Here is a 14018-nt window from a genome sequence, read left to right on the forward strand (position 1 = left end):
TAAAATATAAATCCTTTAATTCTAAAGTTTTTAAAACATGTCATTTATTTTATTGTACAGATTGTCACAGTCAGAAAATGGCAGAAAGAGATGTATACATATGTAGCGCTCCCGCTTTTACAACGCGCGCCAACAACAAATTCCTTGGTATTGATTTGTTTACAAGGATTGGGATGGGAGAATTGGATATTGTGCTATATTATTATACTATATATATCTCAACAACCTTGTCAAGACTGAAAACGATTTGGAGATAATAATCGTACCTAATTACCACCTTCCGTGTTGAGGTGTTTATCAGTTAATCGTGCCAGGCAAAGTTTAGCCCCTGGAAGTTTTAGGGGTCTTTTAAGCTTAATTACCCGTGAAGCGAGACGTATTATCGATTGCAAAGTCCTTCCGTGATTCGACACACTGGATAAACGATCTCGTAACTTGATAAGAATAAAAAATGTGCAGTGAGACTAAAATGTGTGTCAGTTGTACGGATATCACGATGCAAAGGTATGTTTCTTCTTATTATATATACATGTAGAATTAGAATCAATATTTAAGCTGATACTATGAATGATTTTTGCTTTGTTTGTAGATTTAAAACCGCGTATCGTACTTTGGTGAAAGTGATGACTAATTAAAAGTATTATAGAGAAGAATATTTGCCAGTCATGTATGGGATGTTGCAAACTGTTTATCAGGCGAGTTCTACGGCATGGAAGGCGGTAAGCTGGAGGCTATGCCTCCTGGGTTGGTCCATCTGGACACAGTAAGGGCCTTGCATCAGACTGTAGTCTCCCTTCGTACTGCCCTGGAATTGTCAAAGAGTGAACTAAAGGAATTGAAAGAAAAGTACAAAGAACAGTCACGGTGTTTAGAACACACAGATATTATAGAGCAGCTCACTATTGAAAATCACATTTTAAGAAGGAAAATTATTGATGGTGAAAGTCCACAAAACATTAATTATTCAAGCAGTCCCAATGTTGAAGAATATAGCAATACATATATAAGAACAGTTACCGGCGAGAGTACAGAAGATATAGAACAGCTACAAGAACCCCAATTTGACAATAAGTTAGAGGAAATTATTGAAGAGACCTCTATATCAAATCAATCAGAGACATCTGAAAATAAGGAAGAACCAAAAAGTGAAGTAAAAGTAATAGACAATACAAATTTCAAAACTAAACTAGAACTGTTATCAAAATTTGATGTAAAAATTAAAGTAACCACTTTAAAAGAAGGTTTGTCTACAACTACCTCTGAAACAGATTCAACAATTGAAGAAAAAGTAAATCCAACTGCTGATACAGAATTTGAAGAGAAAAGGGAACATTTTGAAAAGTTTGAAACTCCTAGTGGTGATAAAGTGAATATTAGGACTGTGTCAAGTGATAATATAAAAATGGCTGTTCCCAGTGAGGCAGATAACAAAAAAGATAAATTTGATGTTCAGGTGAAGATCACTTCAGAGGATAATGTTGTTGTTAAAGAGTCTATGGAAAGAGCCAAAAGAAAGGAGACTTTTAACTTAGATGTGGACACTTTGAGCCTCAGGTATGCAATATAAGTTAGAATAATTGCTGGGTCTCCAGACATTCTAATAGTTCTGAATTTATTGTTTAATGGTGCACAATTTTGATTCTGGATAGTCCTACAGTATTGAAAATTCCATTGGTGTAGTGTTGTAGCCGTGATTCAAATGCAGGACCTTAGGGTTGAGACTCTCTTTTCAGTCACTAAACCAACCCTGCTTATACTAATTTTAATATTCTTTTACCAGATCAATGTCAGAAGGAGATAACTCAGTGTTCTCTGAGGGGACTACACCTATGGAGAACAGTGCTGTTGATGAGAAGCAGGATCAAGAAAATAGTGGGAATGAGTCTGAAGAAGTTGATGATATAGAACTGATATTTACCACAGACGAGTCAAAGGATATTAGTAATTTACAGGTAATTAAAATGAATCCTGTCTTATTGTTCTAAAACCTTATTTTAAAGTGTTTTACAGAGGTTGTGTTCTATCTGTGCAATAATTATCCCTATTTGGTGCTTAATTATTTCTTTTCATTTACTTATTTACACTTTATTAAAAACCTTAAGGACAACCTAAGGTGGCCTAATCGATGTTGAAAAATCTTTCAGACAAGCCTAATTAAAAAAAAAATAGTTAAAAAGTGCAGAACTTATTTTTGTAATACTCAAACTAGTTAAATGCACCAGAAACTTACATTTAAATAACCCATACCATACTATAAATATATGTCAAGTCTAAGTTATAGACAAGATAGAACATTCATATATTAAGCCAATAAAATCATTAAAAACTAAACTTTAAGAGGTATTACTATACCCAACACTTACAAGAAACTATGGTCCGTAGCAAACATACAGATTGAGCAACGAAATAAAAAGGATGTGTATTTCTAACAAAGTATCAATACTTCCCGTGAATAGGCCATAAAATATTAAACAAAAAGTCTTTATTTTTACACCATTGGAATAATCTCACAAACGGTACAAAAGTATTGAATAAAAAAAAAAATTAGACCTCCCGAAATCCATTTACCATCGCCCTCCAACAATCAGTATTACGGCAAGAATAACGCGCAAATCCTAGAATATCTCATAAAAAGCTTTGGCTTTCGCCCTTAGGCAACACAAAGTTACCAAACATAATAGTAATCAAATCTTGATTTATTATTTTTGAAGGCCCACCTGTTTAGAAGGTAAGGATCGTAGCAATAAAAGGGATTTTTTTTGCTGCATTATATTAAAATGGTTGAAATCTCTACTAACATCTTTTAAGATTATTTTATTGCACTTAGAAATCATTTTGCGCGATTTTTGTTGTGATTTATTTACATTACTTTTACTTTGTAATTACATGCAATCAAAGTATCATTTATTCATGTTGGAAATTTCACAAAATAATACGTCTAAATTTACATTTAGTGCCAATTGTCAAATCAAGGAAACGAACGAAAAGAACTGGTATTAAATACTCTGTTACTCTTTTAAATCATTTTTTTTATAATACAAACTATGTACATATTTGTAAGGACGTGCAAAAATTGGCTCATCATTATATGTTAAAACAACATATAATGATGAGCCAATTTTTGTTACGTGATTAAATAAATAAGAAAACCAATAATTAAATATACATGTTATATTAAAAAATATAATGATTTCGCTAATGGTAATAGTGTGAGCTTTGCACATATTTTGCATCACGCTATTCGTGTTTGCATGTTAATTCACCCATAAAATACTTTGATTAATTAAAACATAACGAGAAAGTAATCACTTAATCGGCTTTTACTAAAAGCTTTAGCTTAATTTGTTTATTCATGCAATCATATTATTTGTGGGCTTTCGCATTTAACGTAGTTAATAATCAAACTATTCAGTTTTACTGCACTCTGTATAACTTGTATATGGTAGTATATTTCGTACTGAATAGTTGACGTATGACGTATGACGTCATCTCGGGTGATACTGCTGTACGCGACCACATGGGTCGTAGATTTAATCCGTGATAAAGCAAGAATTGTTTTGAATGTACGAATAGTTTGTATGCCTACTTGAAAGCCGAAGTTTTTTTTATAGAACAGGTGGCAAAGGGGCAGGAGGCTCATCTGATGTTCATACCGCCGCCCATGGATACTCGATGCCACAGGGCTCGCGAGTTCGTTGCCGGCCTTTTAAGAATTGGTACGCTCTTTTCTTGAAGGACCCTAAGTCGAATTGGTTGGGAAATACTTCTTAATAATTTTCATCTTTCTACTTCTAAATTCAACATGTGATTAAAAATTCTAAACATTAGATTATAATATACGTTTTTATTGTTTTGTATTTAATTTATATATATGATTTTATGTACTCAGGTAAATTGTAGGTGTAGGTATTATATTTTGATATATTAATTGTAATTTCATTTAACCAATTTAAAAGATACATATCAAAATGAGCCTAGTAAACTAAAGCTAAAGACCTGTATCTCGTTCGTTTATTAAGTTTCTTATGTAAATAAAAATACTGTACTTTAATGAGAAATAAAGTTCTTTAAACATTAATTTATTTGATAACTTTAAAATATTTAAAAAAACATTTAGAGGTCACAAATATTATGCAATTAATCCGCGTTGCAAAGATTTCATTAATTACAATTCAATTGGTATTAATCTGAATCGATTGAACATCAACTACCATTTTCAGTTCGATTGTCAAGAGCCTTGCGTGTGGAACTGTTATCAATCGCGGCGAAGTATGTTAGGCCTGGTACATTCACGTCGTAAATTCAAAACTTCAATTGCATGCTCAAGTGGATTTAATGCAATGATACGTGCACACGACTGTACATTTATCTTTTGTATTTATGGCTTCGCATATACTTACTTTTATACGACATTCAATATCCAAATTAAACTGTAGGTATATAACGCTTGCCTCGGGGAACAAAATTAAAAGGATAAATAAAGGTGTACGTGATAAAATAATGCTTCTGATGTATCATTTGATACTAAGTACATTAAATAAAATAATATATATATTTTGTCCAGGTTTAAGGTAGTTGCCTCCGGGAGCATTATTTATCATCCTATTAATGAATAGCACTTATTTTAATTTGGTTTAATGAAAGTTTCATGTTATGAATTATTGTATCCGATAAACTCTGAAGTTTGATTCAACGTCGACACTTAGCTTAACTTATATATATGAGCTCGACCGCAATCAGTGACATGTGTAAGCCACACTCCACAGTGACAAATGGTTGATGTGTGGGGCCGATCAAGTCGTCTTTCTTATTTGGTGATTACGTCAACAGTAACTATTTACTTTTCTACATATTACCCCACACATTGTCTATGCTTAAATGAAATGCATGATAGACGGTTCAGAGGGAGAAGAAGGGGGGGGGATAAATTACAGTAAATCTGCTTATTTAACGGTTCCTAATCATAATGCTAATCGTCATGCTCACTTAATTGTCATTGCTTGTGGCGGCGTCCATGCGTCGGGTTGTCTCTCTCCCTAAAATATGGCGAGGGGGCCGATGGCTGGCCATGCGTCATACTCGTGAACGGGTGCTACTTGTGGTGACTGGTCGTACTTGAATTCGTGTATGCCTTGATATTAGTTGTTTATACTACGTATTTGCGTGTTGTTCTCACGAGTATGTAAGTGCGTGCTCCTATTTCACCATGCCTCTAATAATTATTTTTTTGACGTTCATAAGTGTACAATATGTTACCTGTATGAATAAATAAATTTTGACTTTGACTTAATCTACTTGTAAAGAAAATTTTAAGAAAACATAACATTCTGTGACTAGTAAAGGGAATCCATCGTATTTAAATAGTTTTCATGAGGTTCCAATGCAATTTTCAGGAGGATCTCGTCTCGATACGTGATTCAGATCACTGGACCCCCGGTTCGGCGTCAACACACTCGACCCCAGTGCTCATAAAGTTCCATACCCTCGATCCTGACTTTCAACCTGGCCCAATGACCAAGGGCAATATCGACCATTTGAAAATGAAGAGAGTCTCTCTGCCAAACGACAAAGAGTTTAAACTAAAGGGGAGTTTAGATTTGCCTGGGCGTGGTATTCTGAAGAGTTTTAGCAATAAGTCTGATAATATGTTGTATAGAAGAAGTCCAAATGCCAGTACTAGAAGATTGGACAGCGTGGGCAGTCTTGACCATACAAAGTCTTCTAGCTTTGAATTAGGATCCAGCATGGATATCCTTCATCGTGAAGCGAGCGTCGATAGTGTTCGATCGAGATTTGATAGGTTCTCGGTGTTTGGGGAAACTGATATATCGAAATGTGGTATATCTGAAGATGACTTGGCTGCGAATTTAAATTTGAGGAGGAATACGTGCCCCAACCCGTATCAGCACAGGTGAGAGGAATAGTTTTTGAAATTATGTCCATATACCTCATGCTTTATGTTAAAAATTAAATTATTACGGAATAGATGTGTATAGTTAGTTTATTTTAGAATTATTTAAACTTCGGTGACTTCAAAATCATCATGTTTGTCGTCAAAAGCATTATTTCATACATACGTTTTGTACTTGATCAAAATTTGAAGTAATTCTTCAATATTTATATGTTTCACTATATTTAACATAATCATTACCAAACAGTTAGTCATAGTTTTATATATATAAAACAAAGTCGTGTTAGTTGCACCACTTATAAGATCGGCTGTACCGATGTTAGTTATCTAATTTTTTGGTGGATTCTTCTCCGCTCCGAATAGCAGAATAAGTAATAAAATATCGGATCAATTTTCGAGTAAACAATAAATACATTTTACGAATGCAATGACAGCATGTGGTGCCTGATGACAAAACTACGCATCATTTTACATAAAATTCGTGTCAGTTCAAGAAATTTCGATCTTGAGGTGAATGAGAAGATGCATAACCAGGCTTTGATCTTGATCGAAGACATGTGTTACCTCATCAATAAATGTTGGATATCAGATAGTGCTTTAACATGCAGTATCGATATTAGCGCTAGAGAGAAGAGGCCTAATGTGTAAAACTGTCATTCTTCTTTCGCAATGGCAAACAATAAAACCTTTCTGTATTTGTATTAATGAAATCTTAAATGAAGTTGAACTAAAGAAAACAATATTTTATCATCAATTCCAGATTACAACCATCTCGTTTATCATCACGCACAGCAAAACCAAGTGCCGGACGCGTTCGACCCATCCTTCGCGAAAGTTACGGCCCGCGCAGAGAGGGCTCCGCTCAGACGGACATGTCCGCCTTACCACCGCGATGGACCTCAGATGGATATCTTGCTTATAAGGTAATTTTGTGATACCTTATTGCGAGCTTTTTGAAGTGAAACTTCTTTAGGCGCATGAGGGAAAATTTGTACGGATGAAAAATATTAGCGTCACGAAGATGTGCAGCGATTTTCTTATTCGCTGATTACGTCAACACTAATTATTACACATATTATCCACACCATTGTCTATGCTTGAAAATGAAACTATAGAGAGCTTGAGAGCTTTGACTTTGACTTTTGCTGACAATTGATAATACTTGAACGGCCCCTAATATTTCATTATATTGTTAATTAGTAATAGTACAAAGCGTGCTATTCTCCTGTTAGATATAAAACTTTGTCGTAATGCTCTTGCGACAAGGAAAAGTTTTAGAGATTTAAACTTTTAAGTTGACCGTTAAAGTTAATTTAAATGACCATTATTTAGATGTCTCCTCCACCCGGCGTTGTGCCAACTTTGCCCCAACGAGCTAGTCCCGCCCGACGTCTCGCGGTACCAGAGAAAGCTCCAATCCAACGCCGTTCTGATGAAGCAAGGAGGGTTCTACTAAGCGACATTGGTAAGTTATTAACGTATAATATAAATATTAAAAAAAAAACATGTGCACTCGGGGACTGCCGCGGTAAAGCATTTTTTATCAACTTATGCAATTATATTTATTTACCACTCTACCAGCCTATATAGTCTGTCTCACTCTAACGCGTACAGGCGGCACCGACCGCGCTTACGCTACGTCTCCGGTCGTCGGCTACCGATCTGAGAGAGAGAGAGAGATGTGTATACGTTACTACGTATACACATCTCTCTGACGAGATCGGTGACGCATACTATGCGGTCTGTCCCGCTCTAACGCGTATTGGCCGCACCTATATTTTTTCACCGTGTGTTAGGTTTCATTTTCGTTACGGAATTTCTTGATTCGGTCGCCGCGATCAAAGCAAAAATCTATGCAATTATTTATTCACTAAATTGTAATATTTTTTTCAAGATTTCATATTATATATTTCCACCAAGTTGAACAATGTTGTCCTAGTGGCTGAATAACTTAAATGAACACCTCAAGAATATGGATAATACGTAATCCTCAAACGAAGGCTAAGTAAAAGCTGAAATGTTATTTTATAGGATTCACATCAATGGTACCAGAATTGTCACGCTCAGCTGAACCATTATGGACTCTACGAAGAGCCCAACAATCTTCAGATAACAGGTATTTTAGTAATTTCAAGACCAAGGTTTTTGAACCTAAGGTTCCATTCTAGACCGTTGTTAGCCTACTAATTGTTTAATAATTTGTTTGTTTTTAAAATTTAGGTTTTCCAATATTGGCATTATGAATTTACTGGGCCTGTTTCTATATTTGTAAAATGTTTAAGACAAAGATAGGTATTATATTATTTGTCTTATTGTGTATTATGTGTTAGGTACACCCGGGGATCGTACCGTTCGCCCAGTGCGAGTGTTGAGCGAAGTTCAGAGTGGACTCCGCACCAGCGTCACACTTCACGAGGTATACTTTTTTTAAATCCTAGAAGGTAAGAATGTATATTTGAAAATGGAATACAGTAGAACTCCAATTATCCGAATTAATGGGGACAGGGATTTCCCATTCGGATAATCGGATTTAAAAAAAAAAGTTGCCATTGGAGAGAATAAAAGCTACGTTTTGATATTGCACTATTTTTTTACTGAATTAAATGAAAGAAACATGAAATTATCACATGTCGTACTTATGTACATTATATAAGTTTAGAAATAAAAATCATTGTTTTTTAAACATCTCCGTCAATGTAAGCTGTTTTGCGGTCTTTTTTTTATTTTTTTGTGATTCGGATAATCGGCGATTCGGATAGTCGGAGTTCGGATAATTGGAGTTCTACTGTAACAGAATGCGTCATTGTGATTGGTTGGAAATTGACCAATTATTAGTTTTTTTAGTGTTCCTTTTTTAAACACCGAAAATTCTATTCGGATCTGATACTTTGAATTCTAATGTTTCGAATTGTAAAATCGGTATTACGGTCATAGATTCGCATTCAAAGCTTCTTTTTCAAGGATTTTTAACAAAGGCAATAGTAGATATTAAATTCTATTTTTATTTTATTTTGATCAGGTGAGTGTATGTCCTGGCGCGGATCTTTACCGGATGTCCGGGATGACACAGACACTCTCCTCCGGGATACAGAGACATTCTTACGTCGCTCCATTGACAATTTGCGCTCTACTTCACTCGATCGTAAGTAGATAAGACTCTTTACTATAATTTCTTGTTTTTCTTATTTATTAAGTTTACAACATCATACATATAACGAAATCTACTGATAATTCTATAAAATTTTCTATGTAATATGTACGACAATATATTATGTAAACATAAATTTTGGAAAAAAATGGAATTAAAAAATACAATTTTTTTCTTAAAGCAGGAAAAAAAATCATCAGCAAAACAGCGAATTAGGTTCGAGAATGGCACCCAACAATGCTTTCTATAAAATGCTTTTTCTCAATCTCCTTTACAATGTTATATTACTATCACGAAACAAATAATGTCTGATAAATAGAGTCCCGTATTTTCAGTGGATGCCCCGTTTGAGAGAACGGGTCAGCCGTATATCCCCGGTGAGCCGAAACAATTGCGCTTGGGGCACACTGTTAAACTCATTACTCCGCAGGGCAGATTGGCTGTAGGCAGAGTCAGGTATATTTTTTATATTCTCCGATTTATATTTAGAAAAATATGCAGCTCAATGAGAATTTCTTGATAACATAAGCAAGAAGATCTCTTTGTCAATCAGATTTTTTAAGAGCATGTGTAATTCTATTACAATTGTGTAGAAGGATAAGATTTTTTTAAATTTTATATAATAATAATGAATCAGTGTTACAAGCTAGCTAGAGTATGGGCCTCAGAATTGATGCTTTTCTTCAATCAATTATTGAAAGGAGGTGATCAGTTTTCTGTGTCTGACTCACGTCATCTATTTTTGGTTTTGAAACAATTTCAAAAATTCCAATGTTGCACAGCCGTGATTCGAACGCACTACTCATTAGTTCCTGTTGTCTATTAAACTAACCACAAAAGCTTTTTATTCCCAATTATATATTTAATTATTTCAGATACGTGGGCATAGCCGGTGGAACTGCCGCAAACAGCGGCATTGTTGTTGGCGCTGAATTCTCCTGTATGGAATATCCGGGACTCCCCCGTAATGACGGTACATACCGGGGCAGACGATACTTCCTTACTCCACCTCAATATACTGCCGTTTTTGTACCATTCTCCAAAATAGTCATGGCATGGGCTAATTAAAATCATATTTGCATATATGGCATCGATTCCGGATCGAAGGACCATCACTTAGAATCCGTACATGATTTTGTAAGTATGAAAATTTCATAATAATGACATACGTTAAATGGTACCTTATTTAATTGGTATTTTAAAATCACAGAAATTGATAACATCCCCTTATAAAAAAGTGCCCATGTTCGTCTATCAAATTTTGTCATCGTCGTGGTAAGCGTACGTAAGAGTGATTTAAGTAATTATAATTTATTTTTTATAAGGGGTACTATAGCTAGCGGACATGACAGACGTTGTCCTGCGTGTTATTTGAAGCGATTAGGATATTAAACAAAGTATGATAGTGCCCACTGTAGCGCCATCTGAATCTTTTTAAATCGGTGAAGACGTTTAGGAGGAGTTCAGTGACATAGTAGCAATATATATAATGTTGTACATTATATAAAAAAATTAAACGTACGGTTTTTCAAATTTGATGTAAATTTGTAGATAAAATATGTACTTAAAATGAGTTTGTCTCTTTCGAATCGAGAGCCAAAAAGGCTTCTAACTCGAATACTTAAATAATTAGCCGATTGCATAAAAATTGGTACTAATTTGATGTTGAGTCAAAATGTTAAGCGAAATATTGGAAAATAAAGTATTTTAAGAAAGAAAGATAATCTTAAGATCTTAAATAGGTCCTATGTAAGCAAAAATCGCTCAGTTTATGATTAAGGCCTAATATCGGTATTTAAAGGTAATTCTAATAGAAATTATTATACTTGATTACTTAACAGGCATTTTGTGTCTATAGGAGGTTTTCGGGGTGCAGGTTTTCGCCCTTATAACGATACAAATACATAAATAAAAGAAACAAATACTAATAAAAAAAATTATTTAATTATGTCGCGCTTCATAACTTCATTAAAATTTTGTTTTTCAAAGACCAGTGTTGGTATATCGTAAATGCCAGTAAAAATTAAGATCCAAACTTTTTGTACTGAACTGTACCAATAATGCGACTACAGCGAATTGTAACAATATTGGTACAAATTGGGTACAAAAAGCCTTGGTACTTAGGAAATTCTAGTCTTCTTTAATAGAACTTTTATTATTTATTCAAACTAGATGGCGCTTAAAACAATTAACTCGCACTTGCTTGTACAAGTGAAGACTATGAAGGAATTGATCAATTTTAATAATTAAAAGTTTCCAATTAAGTTACTTTGATATCCGAATATCTCCTTGACAACAAACCTAATTTTATATGAATTTTCGATGTATTTTCAGTGAGATCTCTTAAACAGTTACTTTGTTAGGTAACATTTTTGACGTATTTATGACTGTGTTACTATTTGTAATCGTCATATCAGTAGAATAGGAACTATCAATAATTGATGTTAATATAGATTTTCAATTATTACACATATGAATAATGCATTCAAATCAAAAATATTTTTATTTATCAATCGGTAAAGTTAATTATTATTTTTTATTTATTGTTTATCTATATTTGGTTATCCACATTTATTAGTTCTATAGAGCTTCCATAGATGGCGTATATATTAATGGGATACAAAACTTTGCCATCTTCGGTGTGTCAAAATTGTATTTGACATACGGGAGTCATTTAGGCGATAATCTTGGCTCTGATTTTTGAATCACAATAAACTTATTTAAAAACAAGTCAATGTGTAATAATTTAAAATAAACTTACGTGTTCAATGTTGATCGGCTAGTTGTACGCATAATGTGTGTAGTAATATATGCCTGAATAGGGAAAAGGCTATTCTTGAATAATGTTTATAACTTCAAAAGAATGTTATTAAAAAAATGATCTAAGCCGTGCTTCAAACATCTTTTTCTTCGTATTTATGGAATATGAAGGTAAAATAGATGTTCAAGTATATATGTATTTATATAAATGTAGGTGTAAAACGTTCTTTGGGGGATGTATGCATTTATACCCAATTATATTATATATATAGTATGTACTATGTACCCTTTGTATCCTTATAATATTGAGAAATTTGTATGTATCTCTGTGCATATTTGTAAAAATATTATTTGACAATTGTTTTGTGAGATTTAATATCATTTTTAGGTATTGTCAAACGTCAAACTTGACAGTTGACAGTGCTCAAAGAGGTTTTGCTATCTAATAAGTTTACGGCGATAGTTTTCTCTTTAACAAAACTATTTTAATAACGCCTAGGGGTAAAATATAACGGTGTTGCAACTTAATATCGAGCAGTGGTATAAAAACCTTTCATTGCCCAGATTCATTTCTTTTTGTTTATTGCAAAACACAATAAGAATTTCACAACAAAGGAAAAAAGTTATTTGTTTTTCTATATTAACAAATTCTGTGTTCCATACAAGAAAAACACAGACTTTTTTTCGTTGTTTTGAAATTTATGTAATGTTTACGGATTAATTTATGCTCTCTTATCTCAAAAGGTATGCGAAGAAATATTTACATATATATTTTAAACATTTAGGTTTTGGTGCTCAATTTTTCTCTTGTAAAGCGTACATACGTTAATCTAGTCATTATTTTCATATATTAGAAGTATAATTATTAGAAAATGTGTCTTACTAAATCTTAGGAAATGCGGCGAGTTTGGAGGTTATAGCAAATATTAAAATGCTTATTACAGACGTTTCGGTCAAAAAAAGTAGTTTAATTATTAATTACAAAAAAGTTCATATGAACAAAGTTGTCAAATAAAAAACACATTTTTTTTTTCAAAATTTATCAGTTTGTCAAAACTTCATTGACACCATTCATATACTTATATAAATATAATATATTTATTTAACGACTTGAGAATCAGCTAAATATTTGGTGTTATTCTGATATTTGCATTAACCTTGGTAAATAGGTTTAAAAGCTTGAGGAGGGTTGTAAGCACAAACACACATTAGGTTTATAGATGGTTATTGTGACTGATTCTGTATTCAATCAGTATTATTTTAGGACCAAAAACTTATTTAAATGGTTGTTGTAAAAAATTATATGAATTTTTGTTTTTATGCTCACAATGTTTAGTCAAATAGCCAACTTTATTAGTTCGTTGTTTTGCATATTCATATAAAGATATTTAAAGAATTGTGCCAAAATTATTGGCCTTTTTTCGTGTAAAGTTATTTATTTTTTGTTATCTGTATATTTTTTAAGATTTACCAGATGTAATCCCATTTAAATTGTGTGTGTAGATATGTAGTCTTAGTATTTCTCACCTACTCTCTGTTATGGAAATAAAAAATCTATTTTAAATATTGTATGAAATGTATGTTAACTGTATGATAATAAATGGGAAAAATAAAATGTGTTTTATTAGGATTTAAATTAAACAACAAGGTATGTAACAAATTTTTAATAACAATAACAATAAAACCAACAACGTAACATATAGCGAACGATAGTTCATAGTGATAGAAAAAGAGAAGTAGAAAAGCATGTTTAAGAAAAGTAACAGCAACGAAAGAAGAAGGAAGGACAAGCAAGAAGATAAGAGAGAAATAGGTAGGAAAAGAAATTAAGAACATAAAATATTAAGTTATTAATACATACATAATTTAATATCAATAAAGTTATATAGGAAAGTATAGTTCAAAGCACATACATAAAGTAAAGGTGTTTTTAAGTTTGAAGAATAAAAAAGAAATTCAATTGGAACAAGATACGGTACAAAGAATAAAGTAGAATTAAAAGATAGTAAAACTTTGTAAGGATAGGATTAAAACATGGCAGATATAAATGAAATGAGAAAAATAAAGAAACAATGAGTCGAGAGTGGTAAAGGTGTAAGAAAGAATATGTGAAATATTGTAATATTCATTTATGTACTTTAAGTAGAAATTTGGTGATAAAAAGAAGGAAAATAAGATAAAAAAATAATAAGGAAGATA

General features: G+C 32.8%; 1 protein-coding gene across 2 annotated transcripts; it reads left to right on the forward strand.

Annotated features, from left to right (window-relative positions):
• The first annotated feature begins 93 nt into the window (after positions 1 to 93).
• On the forward strand, positions 94 to 13564 carry LOC110995456. Of its 2 annotated transcripts, XM_022262622.2 has the most exons (11): positions 94 to 504; positions 590 to 1554; positions 1781 to 1952; positions 5394 to 5911; positions 6672 to 6834; positions 7244 to 7376; positions 7943 to 8027; positions 8242 to 8327; positions 8931 to 9053; positions 9395 to 9515; positions 9935 to 13564. In XM_022262622.2, the coding sequence occupies exons 2-11, from the start codon at positions 710 to 712 to the stop codon at positions 10125 to 10127; spliced, it is 2439 nt and encodes an 812-aa protein (XP_022118314.2). In that variant the 5' UTR covers positions 94 to 504; positions 590 to 709; the 3' UTR covers positions 10128 to 13564. The 2 variants fall into 2 exon arrangements, with proteins under 2 accessions (XP_022118314.2, XP_045488795.1); XM_045632839.1 differs by lacking the exon at positions 94 to 504 and having other exon boundaries at positions 566 to 1554.
• Positions 13565 to 14018: the final 454 nt, after the last annotated feature.

The sequence above is a fragment of the Pieris rapae genome, chromosome 21 (genome assembly GCF_905147795.1).
Source record: "Pieris rapae chromosome 21, ilPieRapa1.1, whole genome shotgun sequence".
In the NCBI taxonomy this organism is placed as follows: Eukaryota; Metazoa; Arthropoda; class Insecta; order Lepidoptera; family Pieridae; genus Pieris; species Pieris rapae.

Bases quoted from the DNA above. Each gene is read 5' to 3' on its own strand.
- LOC110995456 (XM_022262622.2), top strand. From the start codon at position 710: ATGGAAGGCGGTAAGCTGGAGGCTATGCCTCCTGGGTTGGTCCATCTG. The intron at 5,912-6,671 runs GTGAGAGGAATA...CATCAATTCCAG, and splicing joins CCCAACCCGTATCAGCACAG to ATTACAACCATCTCGTTTAT. The intron at 8,328-8,930 runs GTATACTTTTTT...TATTTTGATCAG, and splicing joins CCAGCGTCACACTTCACGAG to GTGAGTGTATGTCCTGGCGC.